We start from the raw sequence: 18,972 nt of genomic DNA on the forward strand, positions 1-18,972 counted from the left end.
GCCATAAACTAGCCATATTTAGTCAGTTCAAGTGACCCATTTAACATAACCCAACCCGCTCCGACCCATTTTTTTTAAAAAAGAAAATTAGTATACGAGTCACAACTTAAAATACTCCGTACTCTAGTGAAGCAGTAAAGAAAACGAAAGAAAGCGTATCAATCTATCATATTTCTCACTGCATGTCACCCCTTTAAAAAAACATATTCATTCCAAACAATGGCCGAATGTCATTTTACTTTCAATCAATTTACAAATCATGCAAAAAGTTTGCTCTTATGTGGATTAAGGTATAAAATCACAAAGTGAACATAAAAAATAAAATAAAAAATCAAATAACCATAACAAATCGATCAAAATCAACACAAAAACAATAAAATTTAGTAGCATTAATATCATACAAAATTACAAAATTAACCAATTTCAATCATTAATCTCCCAAAAAATCACATTTTTTTTGGGGAACAAAATATCACAAATTTAACAAGTACCAATGAACTCAAATCTAAAGACGAACAAAATAAACCCAATAAAACCCTTAAAAAATTGGCAAATAATACTACTTATTAACTCATAACTCTTATAATTTATTTTTGATTTATTTTATTAGTTTGAATAGTCAACCTTGAGTTAAAGGTGAGTTAAACTACCACAAATCTAACCTTAGATCCCAATTATTGATAAAAAAAAAAGTGAGGTCCCAATTGGTGATTTTTTTTGCAAAACTTAGACCCCAATCATAGACTTAACTTTAAATTGGACCTCAAGAAGAGATAAATAGAGAGAAAGTGAATTTTTTTTACTAAATAAGATACGAGGCAAATAAATAGGGACATCTCACTTTTAGACGAGACTAATAGAGAGAGTATCAGAATATGAATATATATTTCTTTCGTTTCTCGATTGATGCGTAATTTTGACCATACTATGATATATAGAGAGTATACAAGATTCAAACCCGTGACCTTGCTTTTACTATTATTTAAGTTTATTTTCCTGATATGTGCGATTTAACATATGATTTTGTAATATTGATACATATGATTCGTTAATTTGAGGGGAATATATAAATATGATTCGTTAATTCAATTGTATTATATATCTTCCACATTAATGATTTTGTAGTACATAATTCATGACTTATAATGTATACAAGATTTAAATCCGTGACCTTGCTTTTGCTGCTAGTTTAAGTTATTTCCAGTTTTGTGTTATTCAACCTATGAAAACACTTTTTAGTTTGTGAATTCAAATCTCTTATCTTCCACGTTAATGATCTTGCAGTACATAATTTCATGAGCCCACCATATCAATTAGTCTCGCACTCTCATAGTCTCATTTATCCAACAACTCAAAATAATTAATCACGTTTTAATTTTTTTTATAAAGTTATTCTTGTATGGTTAAAAAATAGATTCAGTTTAATTATTTACTTAATTAATTAAAGTGTGGAAAATGATCGGGGTTTAAAGTTGAAGTCAATCATCTGATGAGTTGTTGCTCTCAAAAGAGATGAGTGAGTTGTGCAATTTTGTTCGTTTAAAGTTGTTCCGGTGTTGTAAAGATGGAAACAATGGGCTTCGAATGAAGGCCCCTTTGTATGTGTTGAAGATCTTGCTTGTTTGAATGAGTGGAGTCCGAATTCACCTGCACAAGAGCAAAGTCACTAGCCTCGGGGGTGTTTCCGAGGAAAGCTCCTCCGATGCCTAAGTAAGAATGATGCTCGGATTCTAGAGAGAAGTTCTCTAGAAGAGTAGTCTTAAGGCGGTAAATTGGACGTACCTTGAGGTGTGAGCCTTGGCGGCCTATTTATAGTGTTTGCATAATAAATGCCCATAGGTCATTTATTGCTATTGGGCCTTGGGCCTTAATGGATGGCTGAATAGCCACTGGTAGGTTCGATGTTGTTGTTTAGAGCCATTGGGCTTTGGACTTAGTGGCCCAATTGAGAGTCAATTGGGAGCCCAAACAACATGCCCCCCAGACCCGGTCCATTTAGAATTAAATGGGTGGGTTTCCAGCTGTCAGAAGTCCGAAAGTTCCCTCTCTTTTTTGAAAAGGGATGATTTGCATTGATGACGAGTGTTGGGAGTTGTATTGTGTCGTGGCGATCGTGGGTTGAGGAAGTTGATGCGCCCCTTTTCTTTTCTATAAATACGGGGTGCGTTGCTCTTTTCGAACTTTTTACTCCTTCTTTCAAACCCATTCTCTCTCTAAATTCCGGCGATCGCAGTGCAATTTGTTTCTTCAGATCTACGAAATTCGGCCAACTTTAGACTTCGGGAACTTGTGTTGTTCGTTTTATCGGCGAATTCCGCTTCGGAAAAAGGTAATTTGTTTCTGAATTCTCCTTTTTTCTTCGTTTTTCCTTCTACCCCTCAATCTCAACCCTAGACCGAGAATTCGCGGCCATGGCAAAGAATAGGGGCAAGAGCAAGTTCGTCGTTGGCTCCTCTAGTGAGAGGGAGAACGTGCCTTCGGGAAGGTTACCGAAAACTTCGAGGGGTCGGCCTTCGGAGAGGCCAGTGGAGAGGCGTTCGACTGGTTGGGATGCTTCAAAAGATGATGTTGTTGGCGGGTCTAGCGTGTCTGAACGCGCAACTTCTGGTAAGAAAGCTGGCTCTTCGGGTGTGCGCCGCTCTTACCCTGAGTTTCCAGTTCATTGGACTGAAGCTGATCCGCAGGGCAAGTATGCCCCGATTCTGCATGAGACCACTAAGATCGATGGTCCCTTGGAAAAATCGGTCAGTGGTGACTGGTTGGTGGAGGCGAAGCTGGGGCATTACCATCGGAGGGCCGAAGAGTTATACGGAATCCAGCACGCCTTGGGGTACTGGTGCGAGCTTCCCGACCAGGAGCGTCCTCGGGTGACTCATCCGCCGAGGGGGTTCATTTCTGTGTATACTCATCATTTGGAGAACGGTCTCCGCTTTCCTTTGGATCCCTTCGTTTCCGAGCTCCTGGTGTCGTACAACATCAGTTTGGCCCAGCTTACCCCCAAATCTATGAGGCACATCATCGGATTTAGATGGGTGTGCGATTTTATTAACTTTCCATGTTCTGTTGCCGTGTTTCGGGATCTGCACGATCTGTCTTTCAACCACGCTTCCAAGGGGGATGGGTATGGTTGGTGGACCATCATCAACAAGAGATCCCGAAGGAAGGGGGAGCCGAACTACATTACGGCCTACCCTTACCTCAGCTCTGATCATAATTGGAAGACGGAGTGGTTGTTCGTTCGTGTGCCGACAGATCCGAAGCATCCACATTTTTACCGCCCTCCGAAGTGGTTTGTGACTCCTGATCCTGATATGCGAAGCGTGGCTGCTCCGGATCGGAACCATCACCACTACGTGGATCTCCTCCAGTGGTTTTTGGCTCGGGAGGACAACTACAAATTGCCGTCCAACTGGCTCCCGAACCTCAACTATATCTTGCGGGAGGACATTCTTGCTGTTGCCGGTCTCAGCAGGATTTTTGACAGGGGTAGGTGTCTTTCGGCTGGGACCGTGCTTTAGTAAGTTTGTCTTCCTCCTTTTTGGTCTCGTTTTATTGACTTCGTTTTGTGCTTTGTTTCTGCAGAGTACGGCTTTAGCTGCGTTGATCCTGTGGTCTTGGGTATTTCTTTGGATCTGAAGACCATTCACGACTCGGCCCCTGACTATAAGTTCGGGAAGGAGAATCCTCGTAATCCTCGCTTGAAGGATTACGTGCTGTCTCCGTCGGGTGTCGCTCGGATATCTGAAGTTCGAGCTGATCCGTGGGATTCTGCCTCTTCTCCCGAAGCTGTTCCAGTGAAAGTCGTGCTCCCTGATTTGAGGACAACCTCGGATCCGGTGAGTGTTTCTATATCTCGAAGTCTTTTGTTTGTCTTTCTTTCTGGTTGGCCGTCGGCTAACGTCTTGGTCCTGGACCATCTTTTTAGGGTCCTGGGACTGACGCTGTGCCGCGTGCCGTTCCTTCGGTTTCATCTCCGGCTCGGATAGATATCTCTTTATCTAGGAACCGGGTACTTCGCGATTTTTCTTTATTCCTTCCTTTGTCTTCTTTTACATTTATTGACCCTTGGTTTCTTCTGTTTAGGATCAGCGCAAAAGGAAGGGCAGCACTCTTTTGAGGCCTTCTGCGCATCCGAAGAAGGCGAAAGCTTCTCAGTCTTCGGAGAAGGTATTTGTTCTGACTTAGAGCTTTTTGTGGTCCGTTCTCTCTTTTTCTGAAACTGACCTTTGAGCGTTTGCCCTGTAGGAAGTGGTTTCGGAAGTCATGCCTCCTCCCAAAAATCTCCTTCACTTCATGCCCTTGCCAGGGCAGAAGTTGAAGAGTGTGGTGGTTGCGGAACCGCCTCCCGTGGACCAACCGTTGGCTGAGGAAGATACCATCCCCTCTCCGCTGAAGCCGTCTGCTGCTTTAGGGATCGAGATCCAGGATATAACCAAGGTGATGGAGGCAATTGAAGCCGACCTTGTTCCTGGCTCGGATGTCCCTATTGTGGCCGAGCAGAAGGAAGAATCTGCTGACGTTTCTCTCGAAAGGGAGAAAAGTCCAGATAAGGAGATGGTGGATCTCACCGAAGCTCGCATAGAGGTTCCCGAAGCTGAGAAGGAGGTCCCTTCTGCTGAGGAGGAGCAAACCAAGCAGGGTCTGACGAGGAAGAGGCGCCACTCGACCTTGGGCTCTACTTCGACCTCGACCCTGGATAGACTGATCCACGCTGACCCTTGCTCGGATGTTCCGCTGAAACGGATCCCCGAGGAGGTAAGGGAGGCGATGGCTCGCTATGCTAGATCCCCGGTTTTGGGGGAGAACCCCATGGCTCACGTGGGATCTTTGGTGGGTCCCGAAGCTGCACGGGAGAATCTTCTTCGGGCCAACCCGCAGTGGAGGGTTCCTGGAGCTGAGGAGAGGAACCCAGCTATGATGGCCCAATATTATCTGAATGAGGTAAGTGTTGGAAATTTTGTTTTGAGTTCCGTTTTTGGTTTGTTGTTTTCTTCTTTCCTCATCTTTTCTCGTCTTTTCTTCTTTCCCAGGCTGTTTTCTGGTCCTCGTTCGCTTCCGAGTGTAGCTCGGTTGAGGAGAGGCAACTGAGGAGGTATCAGGAGGCTTATGCTCGTGATATCCCTGTCTTGGACCAGAAGGCTGGGCGGCTCATGGCCGAGATGGTGGAGATCAAGCAACTGTACCTTCAGTACAGTCGTGAGGCTAGGGAAGCGGCGGAACAGATCGGGGCCGAAGTTGGGAAGCTCACTTTCCAGGTTGAAGAGGATGCTGAAAAGATAGCTTCCTTCGACAGGGAGAGGAGAGAAATGGCTGCCAAGTTTGCGAGCGAACTTGAAGAAAAAGACAGTCTTCTCAAGGAGATGACGTCTAAATTTGAGGCGGCCATTAAGCAGAGCCAGGAAGCGGAGGCGAGGCTTCAGCAGTTTATCAAGCACCGGGAGATTGTTCAGAATCAAGCTGACAAGGTGCCCGTTCTCCAGCTGAAGATCCGAGAGAAGGATGCTGCCCTTCGGAAGTTGGAGCAAGAGAGAGTTGACCTCTACACTGCTGATCAGTGTAGGGAGCAATACTGGAATGGCATCCCGGGTGCTCGGCGGATGTTCGCGAAGCATATGCCTCATTTCCCTTGGAATGAGAAGGTTCCGCTCTGGATGAGGGCCCAGGATCACTTGGTGGAGTGCCAGGCCGATCGAGACGAAGCTGAAGCTGAATGCCAAGCTGCTCTTGCAGAGGCTCGGGCCCAGAAGGCGGCTTCCGAAGGTGATACTACTGCTGGGGGTTCTTCGAAGGATGCTCCTCTGGGGGATGCTCCTGAGACTCCCAAGAGTTAGGGATTCGGGCAGTCGTCTTCTTCAGAGTCGGTCGGTTCCAGTTGAGGACTTCCGAACATGTGCTTGCCTTTCCCCCTTTTGCCTCGGCGCTGCGTTGTACTCATTTCTTTTTGTTTTCTTTAGTACTTCGGTAGGCCGGTATTGTCTGTTGATGGCTGCCGATTTTAACTGTTTCATTTTGTTTTCAATTTTTGAGGTTTTCAATGTATTTGTACTCTCCCCAAATATTGAATAAAAAATGAATGTTTGTTACTTGGCTGCTTCTTTTCAACTTGTTCTTTCGCAATTTTAGGTCTTTAAATCCGTAGATTTCTCGAGCTCCTCTTTCTGTAGACTTGCTAAAAACCTTTTGATCTTGCGAGCTCTTTAAATCCGTAGATCTGTTAAGAGACTTTTTAACTTTTGCGAGTTCTTCAAATCCGTAGATCTGCTAAGAGACTCTTTGACTTTGTGAGTTCTTCAAATCCGTAGATCTGCTAAGAGACTCTTTAGTTTTGCGAGTTCTTCAAATCCGTAGATCTGCTAAGAGACTCTTTAGTTTTGCGAGTTCTTCAAATCCGTAGATCTGCTAAGAGACTCTTTAGTTTTGCGAGTTCTTCAAATCCGTAGATCTGCTAAGAGACTCTTTAGTTTCCAGACTCTTCAAATCCGTCGATCTGCTCAGAGGTTTGGATTGTTCTTCCGATCTCTTGTGGTTCGGAAACCTGGGCAAGAGATCGCTAGTCTGCCTCTTTAGTTATGCCTTCGGCGATCCGTGGATCTGAGCCGGAGTTTTATAACTTGATTCGAGCGACTGTTTGTTGCGAACAAATTTTATTAGGGTACCGCGAATCCGAGGATTCTGGACGATTCCCTGAAGTGTATGATTTGGTCATTTCTTGCATTTTATCAAGGAATGGGCAAAGTCAATCCTGTTTTTAGTCTCGGATTGATCAGATCCGAGGCTGCATGTATATATAAAGGGACAATAAATATAGAGATAAGTTTAATGAAACTCATGGTGCCAATGGCTTTCCTCTTCTCATTAAACAACTTACTTGGTTTACAGACAGAGATCATACAAAATATTTCTTGAGAACATCGGTATTCCAATGGTTCTTCAAAATTGTTCCATCTAACTGTTTCAGCATATACGTGCCTGGCCTTTTTTCGGAATGGATGATGTATGGTCCTTCCCAAGTGGCTGAGAGTTTGCCATGGATCCGTCCTTTCTGAACCGAGGCGGCGTTTCTGAGTACTAGATCACCGACTTTTAGGGGTCTGGCGTTGACTCTTCGGTTGTAATGCTTGTTGACCCTCTGCAAATAGGCTGCGTTGAGTGTCCTTGCATCGTTCCGAGCTTCGTCCAGTAGATCGAGAGCTTCGGATAGAAGTTGGTTGTTGCTTTCTCCTTGGAGCCCATCATACCTGTTGTATGCCTGGATCCTCAGGCTTTCTGTTCCGATTTCCACAGGAATTACAGCTTCGGATCCGTGTACAAGGTGGAACGGTGTTTGTCCGGTAGCTTCTTTCTCAGTGGTCCGAAGGGACCATAGCGTTCCGGGTAGCTCTTCTAACCATTTGTTTTTGTCATCCTCGACTCTTTTCTTGAGTGCATTGAGGATGAGTTTGTTAGCAGCTTCGGCTTGCCCGTTGCTTTGTGGGTGACAGACTGCCGAGTACGCTAGGTGTATGCCGAACTGTTTGCACCACTTTTGCAACGGGGTGTTGTCGAACTGTTTCCCGTGGTCGAAGACCATCAGTCTTGGTATGCCGAACCTTGTGATGATGTTCTGCCATATGAACTTGCGGACCTGAGGTTCGGTGATGGAGGAGACAGCTTCGGCTTCGATCCATTTGCTAAAATAGTCGACTCCTACAATCAACCACTTCTTCTGGTTCGTCGCTGAGGGGAAGGGACCAATGATGTCTAACCCCCACTGTGCGAATGGTAATGGATACAGCGTTGATTGTAGGGTTTGAGCTGGTTGATGGATGGCTGGTGCGAACTTTTGGCATTTCTCGCATTTCCTTGCCATCTGCTTTGCCTCGGAAACCATAGTGGGCCACCAGTACCCAGCCCGAAGGGCTTTATGTGCCAATGTCCTGCCTCCGATGTGGTTTCCGCATATGCCGAGGTGGATTTCCCTTAGGATGTAGTCAGCGTCTGTTGGACCCACACATTTTAGCAGCGGAGCGGAGAATGATTTCCTCATGAGCTCTCCTTCGGCGCTGATGATGAACCACTTGTTGAATCTTTTCAGTTTTCTTGCCTGCAGCCTATCCTCGGGAAGTTCTCCCCTTTCTTTGTATGCAACTACTGCGTCCATCCAGCTGGGTTCGGTACGTAAGCTGCATACTGTGGTGGGTAGCAAGTCAATGCTTCTCTCTTGGTGAACTTCCACGTGGACCGACCTGTTTAGGTCGATGAGTGTTGAGCTTGCGAGTTTTGACAGTGCATCTGCTTGCGTGTTTTGTCCTCGGGGAATGAGAATGACTTCAAAGGATCTTAACTTTGACGTTAAGGACTTGATTTTTGCTAAGTAAGCTGTCATGCTGGGCCATTTGGCCTCATACTCCCCTCGGATCTGGTTGGCTACAAGTTGGGAATCAGTTTTGAGGCAAACATGCTCGGCCTCCAGGGATAAACAAAGCTCTATCCCTGCGATTGCGGCCTCATATTCGGCCTCGTTGTTAGTTGCTTTGAAGCCGAACTTCAATGCATACTCTATGCTTTTCCCCGTCGGGGGGATTAGTACAACTCCTGCTCCTGAGCCGTTTATTGTGGAAGATCTGTCAGTGAAGACCTCCCAAGTGCTTTTCGTATCATTCAGCATTTCCTGGTATGAGCACTCGGCCAAGAAGTCTGCCAATGCTTGTGCTTTGATTGCTGTCCTCGGCTGATATTTGATGCCGAACTCTGATAGTTCGAAAGCCCAGGCAGCCAATCTTCCTGACCTCTCTATTTTGTCGAGTACTTTTTCGAGCGGTTGGTCAGTTAGCACTGTGATCTGGTGGGAGTCGAAGTATGGCCTCAGTTTTCGTGCAGCTACCACTACTGCATATGCGACTTTCTCGATGAGTGGGTACCGGGTTTCGGCCCCTGTAAGTGTTCGGCTGGTGAAGTAGATTGGCTGTTGCTTCTTTTCTTCTTCCCGAAGAAGCACTGCGCTGACGGTTCCAAGGCTAACTGCGACATATAGGTACAGGGTTTCCCCCTCCTTTGGTCTGGCCAGTGTCGGCAGTTGAGCTAGGTGGGCTCTGAGTTGCTGAAAAGCTTCTTTTTGCTCCTGTTCCCATATCAGTTCGGGATCCACTTTCCTCGGGACCCCCTTTTTCTTGACTGGTTCTGCTTCTCCTCCGGGAAGGTTCTTTGGTTTCAGTGCTTTGAAGAAGGGGGCTCCCTTGTCCGAGGCTTTTGATATGAACCTTGTTAGTGCGGCTAACCTGCCGGTTAGCCTCTGCACATCTCTCTTGGTCTTCGGCTCGGGTAAATCCAATGCTGCTTGGACTTTGTCCGGGTTCGCATCAATTCCTCTTTCGCTCACCATGAATCCGAGGAATTTCCCTGACTTCACCCCGAAGACGCATTTTTTTGGGTTCAGCTTCATGCTGTATTTCCTCAGATTTCCGAAGGTCTCTGCCAAGTCTTTGACGTGGTCTTCCTCCTGGATGCTTTTTACGATGGAGTCATCCACATAGACCTCCACATTCCTCCCTTTCTGGTCGGCGAAGACGTGATCAACTAGCCTCTGGTAGGTGGCTCCGGCATTTTTCAAGCCGAAAGGCATCATTTTATAGTTGAACACTCCTGCGCTTGTGATGAACGCTGTCTTTGCTCTGTCATCGGGGTGCATGAATACTTGGTGGTAGCCTGAAAAGGCATCCATGAAGCTGAGCAGTGCATGGCCGCTGGTGGAGTCAACCAATTGATCTATCCTTGGCAGGGGATAACAGTCTTTGGGGCAGGCTCGGTTCAGGTCTGTGAAATCCACGCACATTCGCCAGGAGCCGTTCGCTTTTTTGACCATCACCACGTTGGCCAGCCATTTCGGATACATGCATGGTTCAATGAATCCGGCCTCCTGCAACTTTTTCACCTCCTCGGCGATGGCTTTGTTTTTCTCCGAGGAGTAGTTCCTCTTTTTTTGCTTGACTGGCCGAGCTTCAGCGTTGACGTCCAGCTTGTGACAAATCAGCTTCGGATTTATCCCTGGCATATCTGCTGCTGACCATGCAAAGATGTCTTTATGATCCCTGAGTAATCGGATCAAATCGATTCGGAGCCCCGAGCTTAAGCCCTTGCCTATTCGGACGCTCCTGTCTGAATCCTCTTCGAGGAAGATATCCTCCATTTCTTGATCTGGTTCGGGAGATAGGGTTTCGGGGCGAGCATCAACTTCTGCGGGAGACAAGCTGCTCGTGCTTGCTCTTCTCCTTTTTGCCTCGCTTTCCTCTCCCGTAGCTCCCTTTTCTTCTTCGGGGTCGTCCCCTAGTTTGGGCTTTCGGACAGCAGTGTGGCAGGTTCTTCTCGCCACTTCTTGATCACCTCTGATTCGTTCGGCGAATCCTGCATCCGAGACGTATATCATCAGCTGGTGGTATGTGGAGGGGACTGCTTGCATCTTGTGAATCATGGTTCTCCCCATGATTACGTTGTATACGGAGTCGCAGTCCATCACCAAAAATTCGTCCCGAAGGGTTTTTGCTGCCTGGCCTTCACCCACTGTGACTGGCAGGGTGATCTTTCCTCGAGGGATAGCTGCGGATCCGTTGAATCCGATCAGAGGATAACTGACTTTCGTCAGTGCTTCCTCTGGCTCTTCGAGGATCAGCTGCTCGAAGCAGTTTCTGAAGATGATATTGACGGCACTTCCTCCGTCGACTAACACTCGATGTACGTTGTGGTTATTGAGGTCCATGGAAATGACCAGAGGATCGTCATGCTTGTACTGGACTCCGAAGCAATCATCAGCAGTGAAGGTCATGTTCGGGGGGTGTGGCTGGTTGTTTCCCACCGCGCTGAAGTTGACCCGATGGGAGAGGGCTCTTAGGTGTTTTTTGCTGGCCTGGCCAGACTTCTGTCCCCCGAACACCACTAGGATGCCATTCTTCTTGTGCCCTGTTGCTTCGTAGATCCTTTTCTGGGGTTGCTCGTGTTGTTTGCCGCTTGCGGCCTTTTCTTTTTCCTCCCTTCGGTCTAACAAGTACTGTTTCAGGTAGCCTCGGCGAACGAGGTCCTCAATGTTGTCTTTCAGCGAGTTGCATTCTTCGGTGTGGTGACCGAAGTCATCATGAAACTCGCACCATTTGTTCTTGTTTCTCCGAGCTGGGTTGGACTTGAGCTTCCCAGGTAGTTTCCACTTTTCGTCATTTCTGTTGAGGCTAAATATCTCTTTTCGGGGCAGAGCTAGTGGAGTGTAGTTGGTGTACTTGGGTTGAAGTTCACCCCTTCTCCCGTCTTTCTTCGGGCTCATCTCTCTAGCTCCTACTTTCTCTTTCCCCTTCCTTGAGCTGCCCTCGGGCTTGCTCTGGGTATTCTTTGTGTCTCTCGGATCCGACGATCCTTTCAATCTTGCAGCGGCCTTGTTGAACTCTTCGGTTTTGATGAACGCATCAGCCGTTTGGAGCACGTTAGCTATTCTGGAGGGGTTCTTCATTGAGAGTTCGTCACGGAACTTCCCTTCCTGGAGCGCGTGTTTCAAGGCGAAGATGGCCACGTCTGGCTGCAAGTTTGGTATGTTTGTTGATTCCTTCATGAATCTGGCCATGAATTCTCTCAGACTTTCGTCTCTTTCTTGTTGGATTGAGGTCAGTTCTGCTGTGGTTCGCTCGGGGCGATTGTTGCTCACGAACTGTGTGCAGAATCTCTTTTTCAGCTTTTTCCAGCTCTTGATCGATCCCTTCGGCAGCGATCTAAACCACTCTCCCGCCACTCCGGTTAGCGTGGTTGGGAAATATTTACACCAACATGCTTCGGAGTAGGGACTCAAGAACATTTGCTGCTTGTAGGAGATGACATGATCCCTCGGATCTGTGATTCCGCTGTAGGTCAGGTGCGCTGGCAGTCTTACCTTCGGTATTTCTTCCATGATCAGCTCGTCCGAGAAAGGGGATGACGTGGGAGTCATGATTCTTTTCCCGAGTCTAGCCCTGATACCTTCGTTTGCCGAGGTTCTGTGATTAGAACGTTCGGGCGTACGATGGGGGCTAGGGGTTCGATCATGCCTCCTGTCTCTTCTTCTCTCTCGGCTACTGACCTCGGGTCGTTCGCCAGATCTGCTTGGCTCGCCCACCCCGAGTCTCGTATGGATCGAGGGTCTTAACCTTGAGTGGACCGAGGACCTCAACCTGCTGAGCACCGAGCTTCGGACCCGAGTGTTACGAGTAGTCGATTCGCTTTGGAGAGCTGTTGGAGTAGGCGATGGTCTCGCAAACCAATCTGGTTGCTGTTGTGCCCTTTTTTGGGTGTCCCACGTGCTTTCCATCCACCTCGACGTCAAGTGTGTACCTGTCAAGGGAAGGAGTTCTCGTTCGGGTCTGGACACTTCCGCACTGGGTGGCTCGTTCAGCCTTCGCCTGGTCCTCCTCTCTTCTCTGCGGTCATTTGCCAGTCCTTGCTGCTTCTCATTGAAGAGGAAGTTTTGCATGATGGTCATGGCCGCAGTGAGCTCTTCCCTAGTTGGAATCGGAGGTCCTGCATTTGTGGCGGTCGTAGCTCTGCTTGGCTGTGACCTCGCCATCGATTGAGGGTGTCCCTCTTGGTCAGATTCTGAATCTGACCGCACCATCATATCGTCGTCATTGTTGTTAACAACATCATTCACCATTTTCGCGGAAAGAGGTGATTGATGTCTTTCAAAGGCTTTGAAGTGTTCTTCCCCACAGACGGCGCCAAATTGTTCCGGTGTTGTAAAGATGGAAACAATGGGCTTCGAATGAAGGCCCCTTTGTATGTGTTGAAGATCTTGCTTGTTTGAATGAGTGGAGTCCGAATTCACCTGCACAAGAGCAAAGTCACTAGCCTCGGGGGTGTTTCCGAGGAAAGCCCCTCCGATGCCTAAGTAAGAATGATGCTCGGATTCTAGAGAGAAGTTCTCTAGAAGAGTAGTCTTAAGGCGGTAAATTGGACGTACCTTGAGGTGTGAGCCTTGGCGGCCTATTTATAGTGTTTGCATAATAAATGCCCATAGGTCATTTATTGCTATTGGGCCTTGGGCCTTAATGGATGGCTGAATAGCCACTGGTAGGTTCGATGTTGTTGTTTAGAGCCATTGGGCTTTGGACTTAGTGGCCCAATTGAGAGTCAATTGGGAGCCCAAACAAAAGTTAATAATTCAATAATTGATTACATATAATATTAATATAATAATAGTAATATTTAAGTAATAATAACGATAATTATATATATAATTATATATAAAAGTAATAAATGTCAATTTTAATTGCAATATCAAGAATAAAAATAATTACAAAGAAAGATGAATCCGTTCTTTTGAACTGAACTGAATTGAACTGAATGAAGCTGAACTGAACTTAACTGAACTGAACAGAACTGAACTGATCAAATGGAGCTGAACTGAACTGAACTTAACTTAATGGAGCTAAACTGAACTGAACTGAACTAAATTAAACTGAATGGAACTGCAAAAAATCCAAAAGAACATGACCTATTTGATTTATGTCAATTTGTCAACATTTTTATTACTAATAATTTACATAAAGAAGCGGCAAGTCAAAATTCCTAAATTCAGGGAAATGGACACAATGTTTTTAATAGGAAATGTGTTATATTTAACAAAAATCTATCTACTCCCTTCGTTCTTGTTTATTAGTCATCTTTTTGTATTTGAATGTTTTGTTTTATTAGTCCATTTTAAAATCTTTCCTTATTTGTTAAACAATTATTCTCATTTTATATTAGAATTGTAATTCCATTTCCATCTCAAATAAATATACAAGTGGTCTCTTTATTTTGTAATTTAACAACACTAAACACTCTACCTACCCATATTTTCTTAATTTTTTTTTCTCTCCTACTCACATGGGTGAGATTTTTCGGAGATTCACATGCAAGGTGTCATTTTTATGGATTGTTCAATATTCCTTAAGGGACTAATAGACAAGAACGGAGGGAGTATGAATAACAACCCACTTAACATATACCACGTATAAAAGAAATTTGAATCCAACTAATTGAATCAAATACATATTCACATTCATTAAAATTGTGATCTTGTGGGACATCTCTTGTACATAACCGTTGGAATATACGGAGTACACGCTTTTTGGAGATACAGTTGAATCATCTAATTGTATTTTAAAAATAGATAACTTTTGTAAGTTTGCATAATTTTCTATCAACAAAAGACCAATTTCACAACAATTCATTATTAGATATGCGATCATAGACACTAGGAAAAACTAACTCCTTGAAAAGTGTAAATGAAAAATCCTATATTTTGAGAGAAAGATTATCGCACGATGAGTAAGTTTTATCGTAACCTTTATTTAAGGTAAAATTAATTCATTAATAAATTAGTCGTACTACGACATCTACAATAGAAATCAAAACCAGGAAAAAAAATTCTAATTATGCAAAACTGCGATCATTATGGATAAGACTTGACAATGATGATCGAACACCCTCTTTCAAATAATCCGTTGTTTGATATAGTCTTCCACGAGGAGGGTCTTTCGATTTATTATAGTTCTAATACTGAATTAAATCTGATTCAATTGATTGGAGACATAGATTAACATCTGTCACAACACCACACAAATATTTACCAATAAATAAACTTTTCATGCAAAATTAAAAATATAGCCCTGAAATCTCTCAACGAGATAGATAATACCCAACAATTGAATAGAGAAGCCTTCCAATAATAAGATTATGGAGTTTTTACGTTATTGTAAACATAAAAACAAAAACAAAAAAACTAATTAATAAAACTTAAAGAAAAGAACAAACAATGATGGTACAACGAGCATAAAAATCAGGAGGATCAAGTCGAGCCCAATATTAGAATAGAGATTGATCACATATAAGTTTGATAAGTTTCAATCTTAAAACTAATTGGTAATGGACTGATAGGTAAAATACACCACCAATTTTATATGTTAATTAATTCTATGTATTTCTTTAATGTCAGATAACTAGTCTAATACCCAAGGCCTGAAATATTCTAAAATATTATTCCCCTTAGTCGTTGTCATGATTTACATAAGTGGGTTGGTTAACCCAAGTTTGATTTTTTTTCTCCTAATCTATCCCTATATAAAAAGGCACAATATTTATCCACACTAATCAAGTTCCTTTATACACAATTATAATTCTATTCTCAACACATATAGCAGCCAGCCATGTCTTTCTTATCAAACTATTCCCCTGTTTTACAATTTGACCTTGATGAAGCTCTTCCATGCTTTACCACCAACATGGTCCTCAAACCACCACCATCATCGTCCTCGCCGTCACCGCCGCCGCCGTCTTCTTCAGCAAGTAATAACAATAATAACTCCAAAGATGTGCATGTTATGGAGTTGCCAACGGTAAGTGTAGGAGCTGATTCAGTGTGCTGCGTGTGTATGGAAGGCTTCCTATTACAACCCCTTGATCATGATCATCATCACCAAGTTTATAAGCGTGTTGCTAAACAACTCCCGTGTCGACACGTGTATCATCCTGATTGTATTCTCACATGGCTTTCTTCTAGTAATCACTCTTGCCCTCTTTGCCGCCATGTCATCCTCCATGATGATCATAATCATAATCATAATCATAATCATAATCATAATCATGATCATCCCACACAAGCTGCTAATTAATTAAATTGTTTTTTAAAACTTTTTATTAATTTATGGTTTCGTCTCTTTCATTATTCTCTTGTCCTAATAATTATTACCCTAGCTATGGCTTTGATTTTGTTAACTTATTTAGAATAATGCGCACGTAGTACTTGTTTAATTAAGCCATGATCAACATCCCTGATCTAACTGTTTATACTGGCTTCTATTGTAGTAAGTGTTTGACTTTTTATTTGTTTAAAAATATCTTCTCGGTAGATATGCTTTATATCCTAATTGTCGAAGAACTTGAAAAGGTCTTGTATATCTTGAATGACGAAATGGAGCTTCCACGGGATTCTCCAAGTTCCTTTTACTGCGTTAATGATGACCATTAGGTTGTCTCCTTCAATGTTTAGATTCTTAATGTTAAGCCTTTTTGCTTCTTGAAGTCCTTTGTAAAGCGTACAAGCTTCTGCCATAAAAGCTTGTGTAATGTCTAGATTGTAAGTCTGAATGCTGATTGGGCACCGTTGTTGTCGCGAATAATGAAACCAGCCGCTGTTGAAGAAGATTTGCAGGATCCGTCAAAGTTGAGCTTGAAAGTACCCTAAAGAAGGAGTACCAACGAACTAGAATAGGAGTATTGTGAGTAACCGTTGTACCAACGATCCGTCATTTATTTTACATACTATACCAATATAATGAATTCATAAAAGGATTGGTTCAAAGATGAATTGGTATACCGTATATGTACAGATGTACCTAATGTACGTTAACTTTTTGTTGGAGACCAAACAATGGATTCTCCTACTACGCTTTTTGGTAACCTTTTTGCGAGTTGTTTTGACCCGAAAATTTGAAACGACGGCCTAACGGATTGACTCGATCTATGGACTATATGAGTTCATGTCATTAATTATAAACGTTGATGAACCTGCGTGTCCATACTATAAACATTACAATACGATATTACGAGCAGAAACTAACAAATTGAGAACAGAAGATTGGCCTAGCCACACACTCACTTTATACTAGCTACTAGACTAGTGTTTACGCATATTTTTATCGATATTTGAATGTTTGGGTACAATCTCTATATTTGACAGTTTATAAAAAACTAATTAGTCCTCCGACTATGTTTCTGTTCTGTAGCTGACGATGATACGTGTGTGACACCTATATAGCTGTATTTGAGTGTAGGGTGACAGTCGTCTGATGATGTCAACATGAGTTTGAGTGTAGAGTGACGTTTGTCGACGTCAACCCCGAATTTGAAGGTTTTGTTTGAGTGCACTCGAACGAGGGCTTATAAAGCTTGAGTATCGTTCGAACGCGTTTGAGTGTACCTGAGCAGTCTGCACGAATTTGATGTGCTTGTTGACTACTTTACAGAGAGAATTCCAAGAGAGTGGTATGAGCTCCTGAGAATAATGATTTTCTGATCACCGCTACTGAAGTAGAAAAATATTATTTATAGGAGATAGAGACTCCTTTAATGGACTTGATAGGTTTGGGCTCGGGCCCATTTTGTGACTTGAGAGTCTTTAACCTAGTCCAGATTTGTTTATTTTGGGCTAACAATACGAACTACCCCAAATGTTTATGACCCAAATTGTATTCGATTGATTCGGGTATTTAGTTTAGGTGGGCTTAAATAATTAATATGGATTAAAATATGATTTCGGTCCAAATTAATTAATTTAATTTAACTATAATACACTAACAAATTTTCAGTGCCCGCAACTAGATATGTTAAATGAGTTGATGGGTCGGGTTATAATAAATTAGTTCCAGGTTGTCATTTTCGGGTTCGTGTGTACAAATGCTCATTCATAATCCAAAACTTTTCGGGTTCGGGTCGTTCCAACGGGTTGAGAGATTTCAAAATACGTATTATGTTTTCATTAACTTGCTTAATAAATATAACTATATCTCAATAAAATATACAAAATATACCCACAAATTATCATACACAAGTTTATATGTAGTCAAATTCAAGCATAAAACGGTGCGTAATTCAAATCAAACAACATGTTTATTGTGATTAAAGTTCCTCGCTATCTCATTTATTACTATAAATACAACGTCTTTCAATCAGTCAGGTAAAAACACAAATTCTTAAAGCGGTGTACAATAAATATTGTACATCGTAGTATAAGTTAAGATAAAATGTTTAAAAGTTACCTCGGCATAATATAAGAGTTATCTATATTTTAGTCATAATTTATTTTCTTTACAAAATTACTCATTTATAATCATTAATAATGTAAGGAGTATACGAATAACTATGTAAGCGTTTTAAATGTTTATCAATCAAAAAAATTGTAATATAAAAGTTAATCAAAAAAAAATAAAAAATTACACATTATTTTTCAAGTCCGTTTCGATTCATATTTCGGATATAATCAATTTTTGGCAAGTCTACTGGCTATTGTACGGTTGTTTCCTCACATACGTGTACACACATGAATCAAGCTAGATTTTGTTAGAACAACTCCAATGGTTTAACAAGGGACCTGCTCATAGAAAAAAAAAGAACATGTAAGCAAGTAGTCCATCATTGGTACAACAATGACATAAACAGTTGTTACAATATTGTTGCTATTTTAGGCAGGTATCTCGAAAATAAAGTAGCTCAAATAATAAATTGTTTAAATTAAATACTACAGGGAGCTACAATGTATTGTAGCCTACCAATGTGAAAATATGTAGCTTAAATCAATTGTAGCTAGACCACCTTGTAGCTCATCATTGGAGTTGCTCTTAACCTCGTTTTTTGCCTTAGAGCGCGAGTTTAGTCACCTAGTCCGTGAGCAGTTGTCACTAGAGATTAATAGAAAACATATACTTCCTACGATTCAAAATAGTTGCAACACTTTATTTTTTTGCACTATTCACATAATCTATTTTGTTTATTTTTTATGATCTATACTTTAGGAAAAACATATCCACGTGAGATCTTATTAAATTCGTCTTAATGTATATTTTGCGATTAAATTTTTATAATTTTCTCTTATCGATAATTAAATATTTTAATTATTCAAGATATATATTAACAAACGTGAAAAGCAAAGTGTTGCAATTTAAAAAATCGTAGAAATTACAAGAAATTTTTCTCTATTTCTTAAAGTTTCGATTTCATAGATAGATCGACAAGATGGTGACCCTACAAAAATTGGTTGAGAAATGCAATAAGCAAGTTGAAGTAAATTAGTTTGTCCTTATGTTACGATGGCGGTGGCTAAGAAAAAAAAAAGCAACAAGAAACAAATTGGATAAGCTATAAAGTTCAGAAAATGATGTAATTGACCACCATTATTACAATTACTTGAAATATAAGGTAAATATGAATGAAATGTGGTCAATATTT

The 18,972-nt window shown here is 42.5% G+C and overlaps 2 protein-coding genes across 2 annotated transcripts; both read left to right on the forward strand.

Moving 5' to 3' along the window:
- The first annotated feature begins 3,690 nt into the window (after positions 1 to 3,690).
- LOC130467504 (uncharacterized) lies at positions 3,691 to 7,780 on the forward strand. The gene is made up of 4 exons (XM_056836023.1): positions 3,691 to 3,836; positions 4,084 to 4,167; positions 4,246 to 4,605; positions 7,775 to 7,780. The coding sequence occupies exons 3-4, from the start codon at positions 4,264 to 4,266 to the stop codon at positions 7,778 to 7,780; spliced, it is 348 nt and encodes a 115-aa protein (XP_056692001.1). The 5' UTR covers positions 3,691 to 3,836; positions 4,084 to 4,167; positions 4,246 to 4,263.
- A 7,328-nt stretch (positions 7,781 to 15,108) lies between these two features.
- On the forward strand, positions 15,109 to 16,428 carry LOC130466981 (E3 ubiquitin-protein ligase AIP2-like). The gene has a single exon (XM_056835504.1). The coding sequence runs from the start codon at positions 15,177 to 15,179 to the stop codon at positions 15,639 to 15,641; it is 465 nt and encodes a 154-aa protein (XP_056691482.1). The 5' UTR covers positions 15,109 to 15,176; the 3' UTR covers positions 15,642 to 16,428.
- Positions 16,429 to 18,972: the final 2,544 nt, after the last annotated feature.

This window comes from Spinacia oleracea, chromosome 2 (assembly GCF_020520425.1).
Source record: "Spinacia oleracea cultivar Varoflay chromosome 2, BTI_SOV_V1, whole genome shotgun sequence".
NCBI lineage: Eukaryota > Viridiplantae > Streptophyta > Magnoliopsida > Caryophyllales > Amaranthaceae > Spinacia > Spinacia oleracea.

Coding starts and splice junctions, on each gene's coding strand:
- LOC130466981 (XM_056835504.1), top strand. CDS start 15,177: ATGTCTTTCTTATCAAACTATTCCCCTGTTTTACAATTTGACCTTGAT.
- LOC130467504 (XM_056836023.1), top strand. CDS start 4,264: ATGCCTCCTCCCAAAAATCTCCTTCACTTCATGCCCTTGCCAGGGCAG.